Genomic DNA, 18,380 nt, shown 5'->3' with positions numbered 1-18,380 from the left:
GACACATATCCATTAAGGACACTGCCATCAAATTTCAAGCCAAAGAACCTTGTTGAACTGAATTTGCGTTTTAGTAAAGTTGAGCAACTTTGGGAAGGAAAAAAGGTAAGTTTTGTACTAAAACTAAAATATTAATTTTTTCTTGCTTTAAATATACATGCAATTAATTGTTGGATTTAATGTTGTTTTTTAATTAATATAGTTTTTATATATCTTTTATTGCAGGAAGCTTTCAAGTTAAAATCTATTAACCTCAGTCATTCTCGACATTTCATTAAGATGCCAGATCCATTAGAAACCCCAAATGTTGAAACTTATCTTTTGGATTACACAAACTTGGCTTGTGTTCCCTCATCTATCCAGAATTTTAAGTATCTCAGTGCGTTGTCTTTTGAGGGCTGCAAAAGTCTTATGTCTTTTCCAAGCAATCTTCATTTTGTTTGTCCAGTAACTATTAACTTCTCCTCTTGTGTTAATCTCATAGAGTTTCCACAGATTTCTGGGAATATTACACGGCTATACTTAGGCCAGTCTGCAATAGAAGAAGTTCCATCATCAATAGAGTGCCTAACTGATCTTGCAGAGTTGGATTTGAGTAGTTGCAAACGGCTGAAGCGGATTTCAACTAGGTTTTGTAAATTGAAATCTTTGGTTAAGCTTATTCTTAATGGCTGCTTGAACCTTGAGCGCTTCCCCGAAATCTTGGAGAAAATGGAACATTTAAAACGCATCAATTTAGACAGGACGGCAATTGCAGAGCTGCCATCGTCATTTGAAAATCTACCGGGGCTTAAAAAATTGTCCGTAAGTGATTGCTCTAAACTTGATAAGTTGCCGGATAACATTGGCAATTTAGAATCTTTGCGTCACATCTCAGCAGCTGGATCAGCTATTAGTCAACTGCCATCCTCTGTTGCAGATTCAAACGTACTTGAAATTCTTGAGTTCTCTCGCTGCAAAGGTTTGGTATCATTGCCTCGATCATTATTATTAGGTTTATCTTCTTTGGGACGTCTAAATATAAGTTACTGTGCTGTAATGGAAATTCCACAAGAGATTGCCTGTCTATCCTCACTGACAGGCTTGGATCTAAGTGGAAATAACTTTGAGTGTTTACCTGCAAGTATCAGGCAACTGTCGCGGCTGTGGTCTCTTGACTTGGAGGGTTGTAAGATGCTTCAGTCATTACCAGAACTTCCATTGTGCCTAGAATCTCTTGACTTGACGGATTGTAAGATGCTTCGGTCATTACCAGAACTTCCATTGTGTCTACAGTCACTAAATGCAAGGAACTGCAAGCGGCTTGAATCTTTGCCAGAGATTCCGTCATGTCTACAAGAACTAGATGCATCCGTACTCGAAAAGCTATCCAAACCCTCTCCTGACCTTCGTCAATGGGGAGGGGGATGGCTGGAGTCGCAAGCAATTTATTTTGGGTTTACTAACTGCTTGAAACTGAATGGAAAAGCAAACAACAAGATTTTGGCAGATTCACTACTAAGCCTTCGGCATATGGCAATTGCATCACTGAGACTGGGCTATGAAATGGCAATCAACGAGGTATCAAATTCGCTCTCTTGTTTACTCTGTCCCTCTTTGTTATATCTGAATCATGGTTTTCATTTTACAATTTTCTTTTTTTAAATGTCATTTCACAGAAACGTTCTGAACTCAGGGGATTTCGTTCTAAGGGCCTATTCACCATTAGTATAATGATGACATCACACTAATGTCGTATGAATAAAACGTTCTAAACGTTCTAAACAAATTGGTTTACAATTTTCGTTCTAAACTCGAAAAAGAAAACACTTCACGAGGAGAGATCAAAAAAATTTCTAGAAGTGTTACACGTCCGTCGGAACTACGGACTTGAGAGAATAACAATTGATTTTTTAAATGCCAACGCTCACCAACTTGCAATCTTTTGAACTCGATTAATAAATCCTTCAGTCTTGAAAATTACTTTATAGCCCTTAAGGTTCACAGAGCATTCGACAGCCCAAGTTTACAAGCAGTGGAAAAATCCAATGGCATAGAAAAGACATTGAATTCTTCTTTCCCAAAAGCACAGACATTGCAGCATCAATGAATTTTTATACCTTTACATTCTGCTTTTATACAACAAAAAATTTCAATAAACTGACAAAAATTACAAATCAAAATCAAACCCAAACCCAGAACTCTTTCTCTGACATATAAATAAGGATCAAACTCCAGAAACGCTTGCCCATTTTCCAAGCTCATAAGGATCACAATAATAATACAACTTGATTCTGTTTGACAACGACAAACCTGCAGCAACGAGAAAGAAAAAATATGCACTCAGCAACTAGATCACAACAATATAAATTCAGGAAGCAGAGAGCACTACAGGGAAGAAAATTGCAAATACTGACTAAATGACACAGCAACTTGTACACAGACATTCAAGAAAGAAAGGGCCAGATATTTGACAAAATCTTTCATTGATTAAGTAGCGCGAAGACGTTCGAGTCTTTCTTCGTGTGAGGAAGCACAATCCCATTCTTCTCTTTTCTGGGAGCAGATTTTTTCTAGCTGAAAATTTTGTATACCATTTGATGCAATTAACCACGGAAAATTGTCCAACTCAATTAACAATTAATTTCTCTCTCTTTATTTTTTAATTTCAAATACAATATGATCGTAGTCCATCAATCTCTCGGCCTTAATTGGGACCTGAAGAGAAAAAAAGAGGTTTATCAGAGGCAAGGCATCAAGCAGAAAGCTGGAATTATGAATGAACAAAGAGTGAAAGCAACTAATACCTTGAATCTACTCATTTGTGGAGCTCTATCCAACCAGTTTCTAATACTTAGCTGCTCAGAGCTCTGTGATGAGGTAAGCCCCTCCCTTTTTAGTGGGCTTCCGACTACAAGAATTCTTTTGGCATGAATACATGGTTCATTTTCAACTGCTCCTCCAAATGAAGCACGTCTGTCTACTTGTGCAAAGGGGTTTTCATCTTCATCAAGAGACAAAAGACTGAAGTCCTTCCCGAAATTAACTGAAGCTGAACCAGGTCTCTGAAGACGTAATGTGATCCAAACAATGCGGCACCTAACAGGATTCTTAAAAGTAAATTTTACATGCCTAGGTAATTTTTCAACACTAGCGGACTTTTCTGGACCATACAAATCTGAAGAAGATGTGATGAGGGATTGGACATCCCATTTTCCCATTGATGACCTTTCCTCCCGGTGTATCTTATTGCTTGCCCAGATTTGTACCCGTAACAGCAATAGGAAGCAACAGCTCAAAGAAAAATATGGACTCAGTAGCAAATTTAGGAGCCAGAGAGCACTGCAGGGAAGAAAATTACATATACTGACTAAATAATGCAGCAACCTCAACACACATTCATGAAGGAAAGGGCCGGATAGTTCTTATTCTCTTTCCTCTTAACTAATGACAAAAAGCTACAATTTCTCTAGCAGTTAAATTTTGCATTTGAAAATCGTTCCTCTCGAGATTAAAACTCATCAGAATAGTTCCTAATATTTTGTTTAATTATTGTGGTTTCTTTTCTCTTCTTTGCCCTCAATTTCAAATTTGATTTTAAATCCTCACCCACATCTACCCAAATAGGATATTACTGACGTGATCTCTGTTAATATCAAACTTGGGTTCCCAATGATAAAGGCAAACCAATAGAAACCTGATCTACAATCATAAATATCAAGTGAGTGGACCATCTTCTTACCTACAAAGGGAAGATCGTTGAGAATTTAAAATTACAGTTTACCAAAATATACATAAATGACGAGCAACAAAACTGTTCTTACTTGGTTTTTTCATCAGCAATTAATGAAATGGAAAGTTTATTATCGGAAACTAACCTACATGAAACTAAACCCCCAGCTGCAATTTCTTTGGAAATGGCACTACACAGGGACTCTTTTAATCATTTCAAAATATGACTTTCATTATAATAGCATGGAGAACTTTTGCCGAGGTATATGTTGATTCAGTGCTTGCTTAGGAATATTCACAAGTTGAATATCGATTACCCACCACCCCTGGTACTGGGCTTCATTATTAAGGCCACTTGGCTTATCACCAAATTTATTGAACAACAAGGAAATAAGGGAATAAATATGGCACTTACCATCGGTGTGTCACCCACAGAATAGCCGCAAGGACTAACAAGCAAGATAACCCCACTGACATCAGAAACAGAACCGAGAACAATAACAAATTCAACAGAAGTAGTACTAGGTGGAGCTCTCCAATATGAGTGCCTTGATCCAGAATTTAATGGAGCAAGCAGTGACAAAATCGGTGCTGAATCTTTTGCTGTTTCAACCTACAGTGGCACCAAGGAATCTAGAATAAACAATCCATATCAAGATAAAAAATTCCAATCAAGCAAACTATGAAATTATTAGAGACATGACTTGCTAGCACACAGATTGCACAAAACAATGCAAGAGCTTTTCCTTGTAATAGGTTTTTAGCTTCTCAAGGCATCCTACAACACCTTACCTCAAAGATTATTAGCATATGGAACCTGCTCAGGGTTCCCAAAAATGTCTCAATTGAAAATCAAACCAGACAAGGATTCTCATGGATAAGTGGGATGAATGTTCTGGGCATATATCACAAGAACAAATACTAAAACATATTTCTAAAAATTTTAATCAAGAAAAGAAATTTAAAAGGAAAACATAACATGATGAGAACTGAATACAAACCAAGAACATACCTAGTGCAAAAAGCTAGCAAATGGAAATTCAGCAAGTAATTCCTGTCCACCACATAATTGGTGAAGGACTTCAGCAGCTTGCACGTTATTGGAAGACTGAATCCTTTCAGAAAGACTATCCTTTAAGCAGGATCCAACAACCTCATTCAAAGCATTGTATGCTGCGTTGTCTGCACAGGAACTTCTTCGCAAGCTAATCAAGACCCTAACATAGTCCAACATCAATGCATCAAGCACAATCTCATGGCAGCAGTGTTTACAGATAACGCCATCCAGTGTTAGCGAACGACTGGTAGATACATCAACTTGGCTTCCATAGCTTGATCCACTCTGACTTGAGAAGCCATTGTAGTTGGTCACATCCCTTGATTTATAATTTGAAAACAGTAGAGCTCCTCTTCCTGCACAACAAACTTTGCAAACTTTTCTTTCACATTGAGAACACAACAAAGGGGATTGTGAAGCTCCAACAGATGTTGCAGTTGAGGAAGCAAGAGCAGGCACCTTAGTTTCTGCACGAACCTTGCACCCGCCACCAGAACAACTCTCTCTGATTCTAGTAATATTCCAGAAGTCTAAAACACTATCATCACTATTCTCAAGGCCAATTGCACCAACAATTTTGTCTTCTAGGGAAGTTTGGCCAAGTAATGCAAGAGTGGTTGCTACTCGACAGTCTTCCCATGTAAGATTCATTAAGCAATACATTTGGATTTATAGAGGCAGGATCAGTTCCAATTGACAATAAAGCTCTATCCCTTTCAGCTGCAGAAAGATTCAGCTGCAGACGTTCAATTTCAAGTTTCATTGCTTCCATGAAGTCTAGTTTCTTTTCCTGAAAATTTGCCCAGAATCTGTCAATCTTACGCTTGTGAGGTTGAATTTAATACATGAACACCTTTCCATCGATCAATCATAAAATGTGAGAATACAAGCCAAAACAATCAATTCATCCTTTACATATATATAGTGTCATGGATGATCAAAAACCAAGTAGCACCATATTGAATGGCATGGAGACAGCAAATAATTCAACCAAGGGAAGTACAAATAAATACCAACACAATATGTCAGTAGTGTCAAACCATAATAACAGGACACTGATTAATAAGTTATACATTTAGCAGAGCAAAATTTGTTGAACTTCTAGAATTTACTCCTTTAAAAAGATGAAGTTGCTAAGATGTAGAGCTGCAAAAAACACAAGAGAGCAGTACTATACCTCGCGTGGCCCTGCGAGGGATTTTAGACAGCTTATGTACTGCTGGGCACCACTAGCTAGAGAACAGCCATCCTGTGTTGAAGATCTTTTATAAGTTTCCACACCATGATCTTCAACTATAGGCTGGTCCAAGAAATCAAGCAAATCAGCCCCTCCAGATGCAACATTTCTTGTCACTGGCTCAGAAAGAGGATCAGAGAACGGCTCAGAAAGAGGGTTAGAGAACGGCTCAGAAAGAGGATCAGAAAATGTGTCCCCTCCAGACAACAGGTCAACCCAAGGATTGGAAGCAGCTTCTGTTTGCATTGATGTTGACACATTTTCATTGGAAAACGGAACTGTATTTGTAACTGAATTCGACAAAAATGGATCGGTTTCCCCCTGAAACTTTTTGCCAAGCTCAATTAATCTAGCACCAGGGCCTTCATTATTGAATACCCCCCTCCATGGAAGAGAAACTCCAAGAATCTCTATCTGTAATAATATTAACAATTATGTTGTCACCAGCAGCAGTTACAGCAAACCCACTCCACAAAGCTAATGGTCTAAAATACTAATTTAAGAATAAAGTGCGTAGATACATCAATTAACATTTTATGAAAATATTTTCTACCTCACCAAGAGTCATGGAGCTTGTTCCAGAAATAGCAGGATAAAAGGTAACTGCCACAAAACAAGAAAGAAAATCCAATTCTCCCTCTAATTCTTCAAAATCATACAACAGTGGAAGGGTTGGTGCATCTTGATCATGAAGTCATGCACCAGCTCCAGTAATAGCCATATCCTCAGCACTAACTGATCCTGGTAAAGGTATCAAAAGGTTTGTCCCATTTCCACAACAAAGTCCTAGGATTACTAGAAGTTGTATGTCGTGTCCATTGTAAATTTTCTTGAAAAGTCTGACGAGAAAACTAATACTAGGGTCAGGACACCCTGAAACAAGTCTTCTCCTATCTAACCTAATAAAAATTAGATGGAAGAAAAAGTTATGTCTGTAAGTGACTTAATTCACCAAGAATCAATTTCTGCAACTTCAAGGTATAAAAGAAGCTATGGGCACTGTTCATCAGAATCGCTAATTAGTGGGAGTGTATCTAGTTTAACTATTACTTCTAAACACCTCTTTTCATTTCTTTTTTTTTCTTTATCTTTTCTTTTTAAATGTATTCTACACCTCATTTTTGTCACATATTTATAATCCGAAGACATACTAACAAAACTTGAAGGACTCAGCTAAATGGATCCTTGAATTTATCACGCTAAGTCCATGGGTATTCAGAATTTATGTACAAAAGATATACCTAAAAGTTCAAGCTGGATGTTAATCTACCAACACAGCTCAGGACCAGGCACAGAATAGCACAAGAAGTAGACAAGCACAGGTTAAGCAAAATTATTTGGAAAGGCACGTGTTAAGCATGAAGCACACCAGGGACATTTAGAAACAGCTCAAAAAGGACACAGGTCATTCTTTTTCTAACTCATCTCTGCCTGCCATTTTACAATCAATCCGAATTATATAAATTTAACCCCCATCTTTACAGTAATGTGCAATCCATTTAATCCTAGAATGACATGATAGATTGTGGGCACTTGTATCAACTCCATAAATCCATTCTACTACTCACAGCCCACGCTACTCCCAACCCATGTGACAATGAACTTCAACTTATTGCTATAGATCTGACTAAATAATATGAACAGTCAGCTCATTTCGTTTATTGCAACCTACCAAACAGCATTAATTTGAATCGTCACAGCAGATAAGATAAAGGCTAATGAAACAATTTGTTTATCTTAGCTGTGTTTGACAAAGTTTACTATGTTCACACCACCACGTGTCTCAATGATTTTGTCTACTATATTCACACTGCCATGCATCTCAATGATTTATCCCACTGTTGGGATAAAACTATCTCTTCTAAGTCAAATGAGATTTACCAACAAAGAGCATATTATACAAAATTAAAAATAAAAAATAAAAAATTTGTAAGCAAGACGTACAATAGAACCAATACAAACCTCCAAAATCAGTTTAAGCCTATCTAAGTGGCATCCTGTTCTCACATCAACCGTTGCTGGATATGTTGGATCAACTACTCAACGAAGCCCTCAGGGTTCAAAATGAGGTAAACATAAACACCCTATTCATTGTCTACTAACTTGAACAATGCAGAAAGATTATTGCAGAATCCCTATTATCATTTTCCTTAAACTATTATTGACCGTTAGTAAAGACTGTCTAAATGAGAATTAAATCGAAATGAAAACAAATAATAGTCAATGCCAACATTCAGGCCAAATCAGAATGAGCAAGGAATTGAGTATGGTAGAGTCTCTCTCTCTCTCTCTCTCTCTCTTTTTGGGTCCTCTTTCTTTTCTAAATTAAACTGAAATATTAGAGAAAAAAATATGCAATAAAGAATTAAGCGAAAATTGAAACGATAACGTTTCACCACAACTCACCAGGTGATTCCATGAGCTCGCGAAAGCTTGAATTGATACAAAACGACGAATTTCACGATCCAGTTACCTGGTCAAACACAAATAAGATTATAAACATTGAGAATCTATGGATTCGTAGCAGAGTTTGACTTTCGAGATCTAAAGTCGAAAGCAAAAAAATTTTAAATCCAAGAGCATTACTTAATTTCTCTTACGACTGCGACAAAATTGATTCAATCACTTAAACTGAAAGGAAGACACAAAAAATTGAAGTGAAACGACGCGAGAAAACGAGAGAGATAGAGAAGAGATTCGAGATTTGCCGAATTAATCGTCAAGTGAACTGACCTGACCGGAGACTTGTAACAGGAGGGAACGAAATGCGGGAAATTCAAGAAGGATGCGCTAAAACGGCGAAGAAAGACGACAATTGGAGTGAGATTTGTGATCGGATGCATGCGAGTATAGAGAACAACGGTGATGTACCAATTAGTCGTCAGGTCAGAATCGACTTGATCGAAGGTTATATGAGAAGATGTCAATAAGTTACCAAACTTGGATGAGAATCGACTTTCATTAGTCTAAAATTCATGGGAAATTTACAAAAATAGCCAAACAAATTAGGCATTTTTCAACTTTAACCCCTCAAACTTTTTTCTATCGTAACTAGCCAAACACCCTATTTTTAGACTACATTACCCTCATCATTTTCATCAAATTTACAAAGGCATGCCACTTTCCCTTATCAATTCCAGCACTTCCACCACTTTTCCCTTTTCAACTTAACAAATTTCATCACTCAACAAACTCCATTACTCTCAATAAATTAGCAAATTTCATCAAACAAGTATTACATAATTGAAGATATAATTATCAATTGGAAAGCTTCTTAAGGTTAGTTTATACTCTTACCATAACCTAAACTTTTAATCTATTGATTTTATCATTTGAGTTCGAAATTGATGTGAGTTTTTATTGCAAATGTTGTTATTTTTCATTAACAAAACAATGTGACTTGTTAAAGTAGTTAGTTTGAGTTGAGAAATGAAAATCAATCATTGAAACCCCTGAAAAATCGAGTAAAACAGAAGCCCAGAATAAGTGAGACAGGCACCTGTCTCACATAAATCTACTGGTTTTATGTGAGACAGGCACCTGTCTCACTTGCCTGTCTCACCAAAATATGTGCGACAGGCAAGTGGGATAGGCGTGTGAGACAGGCGCCTGTCTCACTTGTTACCACTGGTTTTATGTGAGACAGGCAAGTGAGACAGGCGCATGTCTCACTTGTTACCACTGGTTTTATGTGAGACAGGCAAGTGGGACAGGCGCCTGTCTCACTTGTTACCACTGGTTTTATGTGAGACAGGCAAGTGGGACAGGCGCCTGTCTCACATAAATTTGCTGGTTTTATGTGAGACAGGCACATGTCCCACTGCCTGTCTCACTAAATTTAAGTTATTTTCCGAAAGTAATAACTTGGGCTACATGTGTCCGTTTTAGGCGTATAATATATCATTTCGAAGCTTACGATGAGACGAAGTAAATAAAAAATTGTATACTTCATATCATCCACATAAATGTACTGCATATTCATTTTTACTAGGTTTTGTAGCGTGAAATCTTATCTCTTTTGTTTTTTTTTTAGGTTTAATGGATTCCGTTGTACTTCAATTATGTTATGACGGTTGGTGGGAGACATTAGCGGATGGCCGTACGGAGTACGTGAATGCGAAGAATACAACATTTTTAGTTCGGAAAGATTGTACGTTTGAGCAATTTATGGCAAGGGTGTATGAAGTTTTACAGATAAATCCTATTGAATATAGTTTGTCGATGAAGACAACTTTGAGATCTAGTAACACAATGTATCGTGCATGTTCACTACCTATGGATATATTTAATGATGAAATGGTTAATGTTGTGCTGCACATGGCCTCTGATGTGGTCAATTATGGATGCATCCCTATATTTGTCACCACACATCCTCGAGTTCCGGCCGAAAATCCTGAGCCACTTGTGGAAAATGAAAATTCGTTTAGAGCAAACGAGTTTGTCCCTGATATTGAGGAAGAGGTGTTACCACAACAAATGTCGTTCCAACAACATTACTCACCAGTCAACGAAAACAATGACACTATTGATGATAATGGCATTACGATAGCGGATGTTGAAAATAATGTGTTACCATTAGGGACATCGTTAGGGCAACATTACTCTCCATTTCAAAATAATGAGTTCCGCAGTTATGATGATCCTGGTTATAACACCAACAACACAGAAGCTGATAATGTGCAAGGCATGAACTCTAATACTGAAGTTGATGATAGGGACACTGGTCATTCCGATATTCCTATCAATAATGAGGATGAGCATCAGTATGATATTCCTGTTAACAATAGAGAGAATCGACCTATTCCTCCGATGGCCCGTTCGAGGAGGAGGACAACAGTTGATCCCCTGGTGAGTATTGCTCCAGTTTTGCCTTCAAACTTGGTTGCTCCAGACTTAGTTAGAAGCTGTAATTCTGCCGACATTGGTGTGGGAAAGTTGTTCGTTGAGAAGAATGAGTTAATACTGGAATTGCGCAAAGTGGCCTTGCGGGAAAAGTTTGATTTCAAGATTGCACGGTCCACAACGACACGCTTTGAGGCTCATTGTTCTTCGGAATCATGTAATTGGCGTCTTCGCGCAACAAGAGGTTCGGATGAGCATAATGTTCCTTGGGTAGTGAGAAGAGTTGACAATGTTCATACATGCTCTAATGAGGTTTTGCCTAGTGGCCTCCGCCAAGTTAGGAGTCGGGTTGTTGGCCATCTTATTGCGGATAAATTTATTCAGGATAAACGGATATACACGCCGAATGACATTAGAACAGACATGCAGCAAGAATACGGGGTCCAGTTAACATATCAGCAAGCATATCGGGCTAAAGAAGTCGGTCTTGAAATAGTACGAGGGAACCCTGCAGAGTCATACAACTTACTTCCCAAATACTCTCACGTTTTGACCAAAGCGAATGAGGGCACAGTGACACACCTCCAGCGGGATGGAGATGATAATTTCTTATACTACTTTGTTGCGCTTGGATCTTCCATTAAGGGCTTCACACAGTACATAAGGCCTGTGATCGCTGTAGATGGCACTCATTTGAAGGGGCTATATCGTGGAAGCATGTTTGTAGCAACATGTTTGGATGGTAATAATCAACTGTATCCGTTAGTTATTGGGGTCATGGATTCAGAAAACAATGATGCTTGGGAATGGTTTATGACGAAGTTACACGGAGTGATTGGCGATAGGCCAGAGTTAGTATTTATCTCTGATCGATGCACTGCCATCAAGCGAGCCGTTTTAAAAGCATTTCACACTGCTAGTCATGGAGTTTGTTTTTACCATGTCAAAGGCAACATTAAGTCTAAATTCAGGATGTCCAAAGCTATTTGGGATCAATTCGAGCCAGCTTTTATTAATGCAGCAAAGGCATATGGACACGAAGAATTTAAAAGACAACTTTATGGGTTGTGGATGCTCCACTCGGCCGCGGCTGATTACTTAGAGAATAATGTGGGCACGTGTAATTGGGCAAGGTCCGAATTTGAAGGTAGGAGATACAGCATACTTACCACCAACATTGCAGAAAGCGTGAATTCTTTAATGAGGGAATCGCGAAAATTTCCTATTACTCATCTTGTTGATCACTTTAGAAAAACATTACAGCAATGGTTTTATGATAGGAAAATTGTCGCTGAATCGATGAGCACTCGTCTAACGACGTGGGCAGATGAGATAGTCGGCGAAAGGAGAATTTTGGCCGAAAGAATGACCGTTCGGCCAGTGTCTCAGTATCGATTTCATGTTTTGGGTGGTGGTATGAAGGAAGGGATAGTTGACATTCATGAAAGAACTTGCTCCTGTAGAGTATTCCAACTCGATCAGCTTGTTTGTGCGCATGCAATTGCTGCTTGTCTGATCGTCCGTGTGGATTACATAAGTCTTTGCTCTGATTATTACTCTAAAGATTCATTGGTCATGGCATATGCAGAACCAGTAGAACCGGTTGGGGACATGACAGATTGGGACATTCCAGAAGAAATCCAGGAAATCAGAGTTAACCCACCGATCGAAGCACCACCACCTGGTCGTCGTCCAGAGTTAAGAATTCCTTCTATCGGTGAGGATGTTAACCGACGAACTGTGAGATGTGGTCGATGCAACCAACCAGGTCATAACCGTAAGAGATGTAAAAATCCCATTGTGTCAAATCCAAACTGACTGTGTCGTTGTAACTAATTATGGATTATGAACTCTTATTATAATTTATATTACAATTATATGTAATGAGGTATATTATGTTATGTTCATTTGCATAATGAGTACTAAAGTTGATCAATAATTACTTATAGCTAAATATATGAATATATCAAAAGTTTATATCTATTAGAAAAATAATCTACATCCATACATCAAGTCTTAATACAATACAACGACTTACAAGGCAATATCGCCCGTGAATATATCTACAGCAATTTTCTTCCTGAAGTAATGCCCGTGGCTACTATCAAAATCAAGTTTTAGCCCGAACATCAAATACATTGTAAACATCAACATAAATACACCGCAATCACCACTTCCAGGTGATTGTTGGGGCACATCCTTAACAATTCTTACTTTCCAAGGGTCGGCACTCTGCAGCTCAGATCGAAGGTTGTATAATCCAACATCTTGAAGCCATTGAGGGAAGACGACCTGAAGAGGTTTGAATTTACGCAAATATGTTTTGTCCTCGCGAAAGGTAACCAACGAGTCGTAAATCCGCATCCTCCTCGCGCGAAGGTCCGCTCGAGCTAGTACCCAATGATCGCCGCCCAAATTCACAGGGATGAATATCTACATAAATAAATTGGTAAATTAGTATATTTTATACACAATTACCATAAGATTGAGTGACAATTCTTACCATATCGACATCCGTAAACGGTTTGGACATGAGATCTTCCCGCCCATCTATATAGCTGCTCAAGTTGTTGCCATATTGTAATGAATTGACATCACAACTACCATTGTTCCATAATTGCTTTAGAAACACCTATTACACGATGAGTAGAAAATTAATAACATTTCGAGATATTTAAAACATCGAAATTATAATTAATGATTATAAAATTTGAAAACATGCCCAAAAGTATATATCTGTATGCGTGACGCGTTGTGGTAGTGCATTTGGAAACCGCCGTTGCTTCTCGCTGATCAAGCGGTAATACGTGTGAATATGCTGTAAAGGGATTATACCAAGTTAATTTATATCAATATCCATGCCAGCAGAAATATTATTGTGTATTGTAATGTACTGACCATTAAACACGCTTACCTCGTCACCAAGCCACCCCATCGAAGCATTGCCCATGAGTATTTCAAAGAAATTTCGAGACTGTTGGACGGGCCGATCCACGAAAATGTTGCCGGCAAACCACTGATCAAACTCCTCACATAGTCTTGAGTCTTCTAGTCCCCTAAGCGGATTCATATCCACACTCGATCTTTCATCAATTTCATAGTCCGTAATGTTGAGTGCGGGTAGAGCCCTGACATTCCTAACTCTCTTGAAAGGAGGAATGAAGTAAGGACTGCCAAATATATACGACGGTCGGTACGGACACCCAAACTTACTAACGCCGGGAGGTGCCTCCGTGAATATCTGTACACTGTCATCACATATGTCCCCATGTAGACTGTACAAGGACATAGGGGTGTGCTCGTCGTCATTACCAGCATCAGTATGCGTACCATAGCCAGCATCAACGTTCGGACTATAGCAATCTGGGGCCTGTTGTTTCGAGGAGATGAACATATTAACATAAGTTCGGGTTTGAAATCATAATAACATAACGAAAACATACGAAACTTGCTCATCGAGGGTGCGGGGCCAAACGGAGAATCACCGTACGCGCCCTTTGAAGCACCCGCGCCAAACGAAGCCATAAACCACATGACCGTTGCTCTATATTGTTGTGCTTCTCTGCGTTCCGCCATAAGTTCTGACCTCAGTTCGTTAATGGAACTGTGTCCAGTCTGAAGTTCCGACCTCAACTCGTGAATGGAAGACTCTATTTTATCCAGTCGTCCAACGAAATAATCATTGCGGAACTTAGTCCTTGCCTACAATTTATGCAAATAAGAAAGTAATGACAAAATGTCGGATCGGTATATGTGCATTGTAAATGTTCAGGACGACAGAAGTTACCTCTGGCTCATTTCTGTCATCTGAATCATGTGCGGATTCATAATGGTCGTCGGCAGCACCGGCATCCTCAACAGGACTCTGCTCCAGTCCTATTGGGCTCGTGGGGTCAGGATCCACCTCGTTTGGCCTTGTACTGGATGGCGCATTGATTGAAGGCTGGTGCTGCACCAAGTAAAACAGAAAACAATAAATACCTAAAAAACAAACATATAAATGACTTTGCATCCGGTTTTCAATGATACTATAGATGATACCCACATTACGGACCCAACTTGGCAAATATGGCACGTAATCCTCGACGCTCTTCCAATAATTTGTGGCTCTCTCCTTTGCATCCGGTTTCAGGGTTTGGAAAATGGTGCCATCCTGTCGTAAAGATTACCAAATTTCCAATTAGTATAACCATATATTATGTAATACTTATATACAGACATACATATAAATGACTTACAAGACGCTCGTTCAGGTATGAATACACTTCGCCGAAGTTAATATTTGAAGAAGCCACAGGCTTCCATCGCACGATCCGAGCACCCTTCCTCTTAATTTTCTCTACCCACTCTAATGGTAGTCCTTCGATCGCTTCAAAAATCCATGCCTTCAACAAGGAAAGATATGAAGTAAAAAAACGTGTCATTAAATATTTATTATAACAAAACTAAGTTATAAAAAAAACTTCTTCACTCACATGCACTGCCGACGTAAAGCCGTAAAAGTTGTATTTCTCAATTCTATGCAATGGATTTTCTGCGCTTGCCTTCTTAAATTTTTTACTTTGCCGTTCAATACATTATCAATGCTTTTATATATTGTTTCCCATGACAAACGACCCCACGGAATACTTCGAAAATGATTTATGTCATCTACCTCATTAAGTAAATTGAAATTGATTTGACAATGATCCTTTCTTCCGTGTAGCACTCTATCAGCAAAGTAAAACATGGCAATTTTTAGCGCATCGGTGTCATTCATAGTCTTGAAGCGTAAGTTCATAAATATTTCCTCGAACTGGCCAAGATTTATATCGCGAATCCTGCCTCCAAAGTACTTATTAAGTAACCTATGATTTGTTTTATGCTTCGTCAGGAATACTTTTTCGTCATAGCAAAGTCCCGCTACTAGGCACCACTCTCCAATCGATAGCCGTATCAAATGGTCGCCAACTTGAAACCATAACTCATCTTTGTCATTTCCATCGCCATGTGACACTTGCCGAAGCAATATATTGTGCACAATCACGCCACTGAACGGATAGCTCCAGCACTGTAGGAAATGCCCAAATATATCGTCTTTGAATAGCTTCAACTGTTGCCTTGTTAATTTTTCCCGGATGGCATTAACAACGACATCTAATTTGCACATACTCGTGATACGCCCAGGGAAGTGATCAACATAAGGTATTTTCATCATTCCTGGTTCTTTAATCGGTCCGGGTGGGTTATGCAATGCTAATTTTGATTTGCCCATTTATCTGGTACAAGTTAAAAGTATCACACATTAAAAAATTATGAACAAAAGAAAAAAAAATTAAGGCAGCACTGCGCACTGCCTCTTGGTGAGACAAGCTCGGGCGAGGGAAGCCAAGCGCGCAAGCTGCTTGCCTGCACGCAACTCGCGCGCAAGCTGCTTGCCTGCACGCAACTCGCGCGCAAGCTGCTTGCCTGCACGCAACTCGCGCGCGCTTGGCTTCCATCGCGCGAGCCTAGCGCAACTCGCTCGCGCGAGCCCGCGCCCTCGCGCGCGAGATGGGCGCAACGTGCACACCTCGCGTGCGATGTCGCACCTGTCGCACACGAGATGCGCGCGGCGTGCGCACCTCGCGCGCGCGAGATGGGCGTGCCGCGCGCATCTCGCGTGCGACATGCCCATCTCGCGCGCGCGAGGTGCGCATGTCGCGCCCATCTTGCTTGCGACATGCGCATGTCGCGCGCGGCGTTCGCACCTCGCGCGCGTGAGATGCGCCTGTCGCACACGAGATGAGCACATTGCGCCCATCTCGCGCGCGAGCGCGCAGCCGCACGTGAGCGAGTTGCGCTAGGCTCGCGCGAGGGAAGCCAAGCGCGCGCGAGTTGCGTGCAGGCAAGCAGCTCGCGCGCTTGGCATCCCTCGCGCGAGCCTGTCGCACCAAGAGGTAGCACCTCTTGGTGCGACGGGCACCAACTGTCGCACCAAGAGATGCTGCCTCTTGGTGCGACAGGCTCGCGCGAGGGAAGCCAAGCGCGCGAGCTGCTTGCCTGCACGCAACTCGCGCGCGCTTGGCTTCCCTCGCGCGAGCCTAGCGCAACTCGCTCGCGCGAGGCCGCGCCCTCGCGCGCGAGATGGGCGCACGCCACGCGCATCTCGCGTGCGACGCAGTGCCTGTCGCACACGAGCTGCGCGTGGCGTGCGCACCTCGCGCGCGCGCGATGTGCATGCCGCGCGCATCTCTCGTGCTACATGCCTATCTCGCGCGCGCGAGGTGCGCGTGTCGCGCCCATCTTGCGTGCGACATGCGCATGTCGCACGCGGCGTTCGCACCTCGCGCGCGCAACATGCGCCTGTCGCACGCGAGATGCGCGCGCGAGATGGGCGTGCCGCGCGCATCTCGCGTGCAACATGCCCATCTCGCGCGCGCGAGGTGCGCGTGTCGCGCCCATCTTGCGTGCGACATGCGCATGTCGCGCGCGGCGTTCGCACCTCGCGTGCGCGAGATGCGCCTGTCGCACGCGAGATGCGCGCTGCATGCCCATCTCGCGCGCGCGAGGTGCGCACGCCACGCGCATCTCGCGTGCGACGCAGCGCGAGTTGGCTTCCCCCCTTTCTCTTCTCTTCCCTTTCCCACATGCATCTCACCCACCACCGCCATTAAAACACCACCAACAACAACAACATCCCAAACAACGACAACAACCCAAACAACAACAACATCCCAAACAACAACAGCAACAACAACAACAAGAAAAACGGCAATAACAACTCACCTAGGGTTTTCAATTTTTTTCTTTGATTTTGGAGATCTCCGAAGATTTTCAACGTGATTTAGCTTCTTTCAAGTGCCAACAACTTCCTTCGCTGCCGATGTACGCTGCCGCCGACAATCTATAGAACTTCCGGTGATGAGATTTTGGTGAGAGGGGAAGGAATTTGCTTGAGGGAAACATGAGAATGAGGAGGGTAATTTCGTCCAAAATGTGGTGATTTGGCTAATGTTGAAAGAAAAAAATTTGAGGGGTTAAAGTTGAAAAATGCCTTCTTTTTTTGGCTTGTTTTGTAAATTTCCCAAAATTCATTTGAAATTGTTTTAAGCTTAATTGTGTGGATGTAAAAATTTTTGTTTTTATCTTAGGTTCGGTTAGTATACCTTTTCAAATATAATATATTTAAATAGAATTTTTATTATTAGATTTTTTACCAAAAAAAAAGTTGTTACTTAATTGTCAATTAGAGTTTTTATTAGAAATTGTGAAATTATTTTAATAGGTAAGTTATTTAAAGTTATGTTATGAAGAAATGAAATAAGATTATGAAATAAAAAAAAGATATTTTAGATATTTTAGATATTTTAATATTTTTTAAAAATTTTAAACAATTATTCGCAAAAACCTAAAATTTTAGTTTTTCCTAGTAGGAGCAAAATAGTTTATTTAATTTTGAAAAGCTCTACTAAAAAAAACAACAAAAAATTTGAAAAGAACTCATGAGATTAAATAAGAACTTATGAGATTAAATAAACACTTATGGTCATTAGATAAGTACACTAAAGTGAT

General features: G+C 40.3%; 2 protein-coding genes and 1 pseudogene across 2 annotated transcripts; 1 reads left to right on the top strand and 2 right to left on the bottom strand.

Moving 5' to 3' along the window:
- Window positions 1–1,914: 1,914 nt before the first annotated feature.
- Window positions 1,915–8,941, bottom strand: LOC102622740 (probable phosphoinositide phosphatase SAC9; annotated as a pseudogene).
- A 195-nt stretch (window positions 8,942–9,136) lies between these two features.
- LOC127901357 (uncharacterized) lies at window positions 9,137–12,730 on the top strand. The gene is made up of 2 exons (XM_052438488.1): window positions 9,137–9,284; window positions 10,039–12,730. The coding sequence occupies exon 2, from the start codon at window positions 10,044–10,046 to the stop codon at window positions 12,663–12,665; it is 2,622 nt and encodes an 873-aa protein (XP_052294448.1). The 5' UTR covers window positions 9,137–9,284; window positions 10,039–10,043; the 3' UTR covers window positions 12,666–12,730.
- A 109-nt stretch (window positions 12,731–12,839) lies between these two features.
- On the bottom strand, window positions 12,840–17,890 carry LOC127901330 (uncharacterized). Its single transcript, XM_052438434.1, has 9 exons — window positions 17,595–17,890; window positions 15,323–16,105; window positions 15,086–15,232; window positions 14,893–15,000; window positions 14,635–14,796; window positions 13,762–14,549; window positions 13,570–13,665; window positions 13,351–13,479; window positions 12,840–13,280 (listed from the first exon to the last, which is right to left on the bottom strand). Exons 6-9 carry the CDS (start codon window positions 14,239–14,241, stop codon window positions 12,882–12,884), a joined length of 1,104 nt encoding a protein of 367 aa, XP_052294394.1. The 5' UTR covers window positions 14,242–14,549; window positions 14,635–14,796; window positions 14,893–15,000; window positions 15,086–15,232; window positions 15,323–16,105; window positions 17,595–17,890; the 3' UTR covers window positions 12,840–12,881.
- Between the last annotated feature and the right edge of the window lie 490 nt (window positions 17,891–18,380).

This window comes from Citrus sinensis, chromosome 3 (genome assembly GCF_022201045.2).
Source record: "Citrus sinensis cultivar Valencia sweet orange chromosome 3, DVS_A1.0, whole genome shotgun sequence".
NCBI lineage: Eukaryota > Viridiplantae > Streptophyta > Magnoliopsida > Sapindales > Rutaceae > Citrus > Citrus sinensis.
This window is presented reverse-complemented; position numbering and strand designations above follow the sequence as displayed.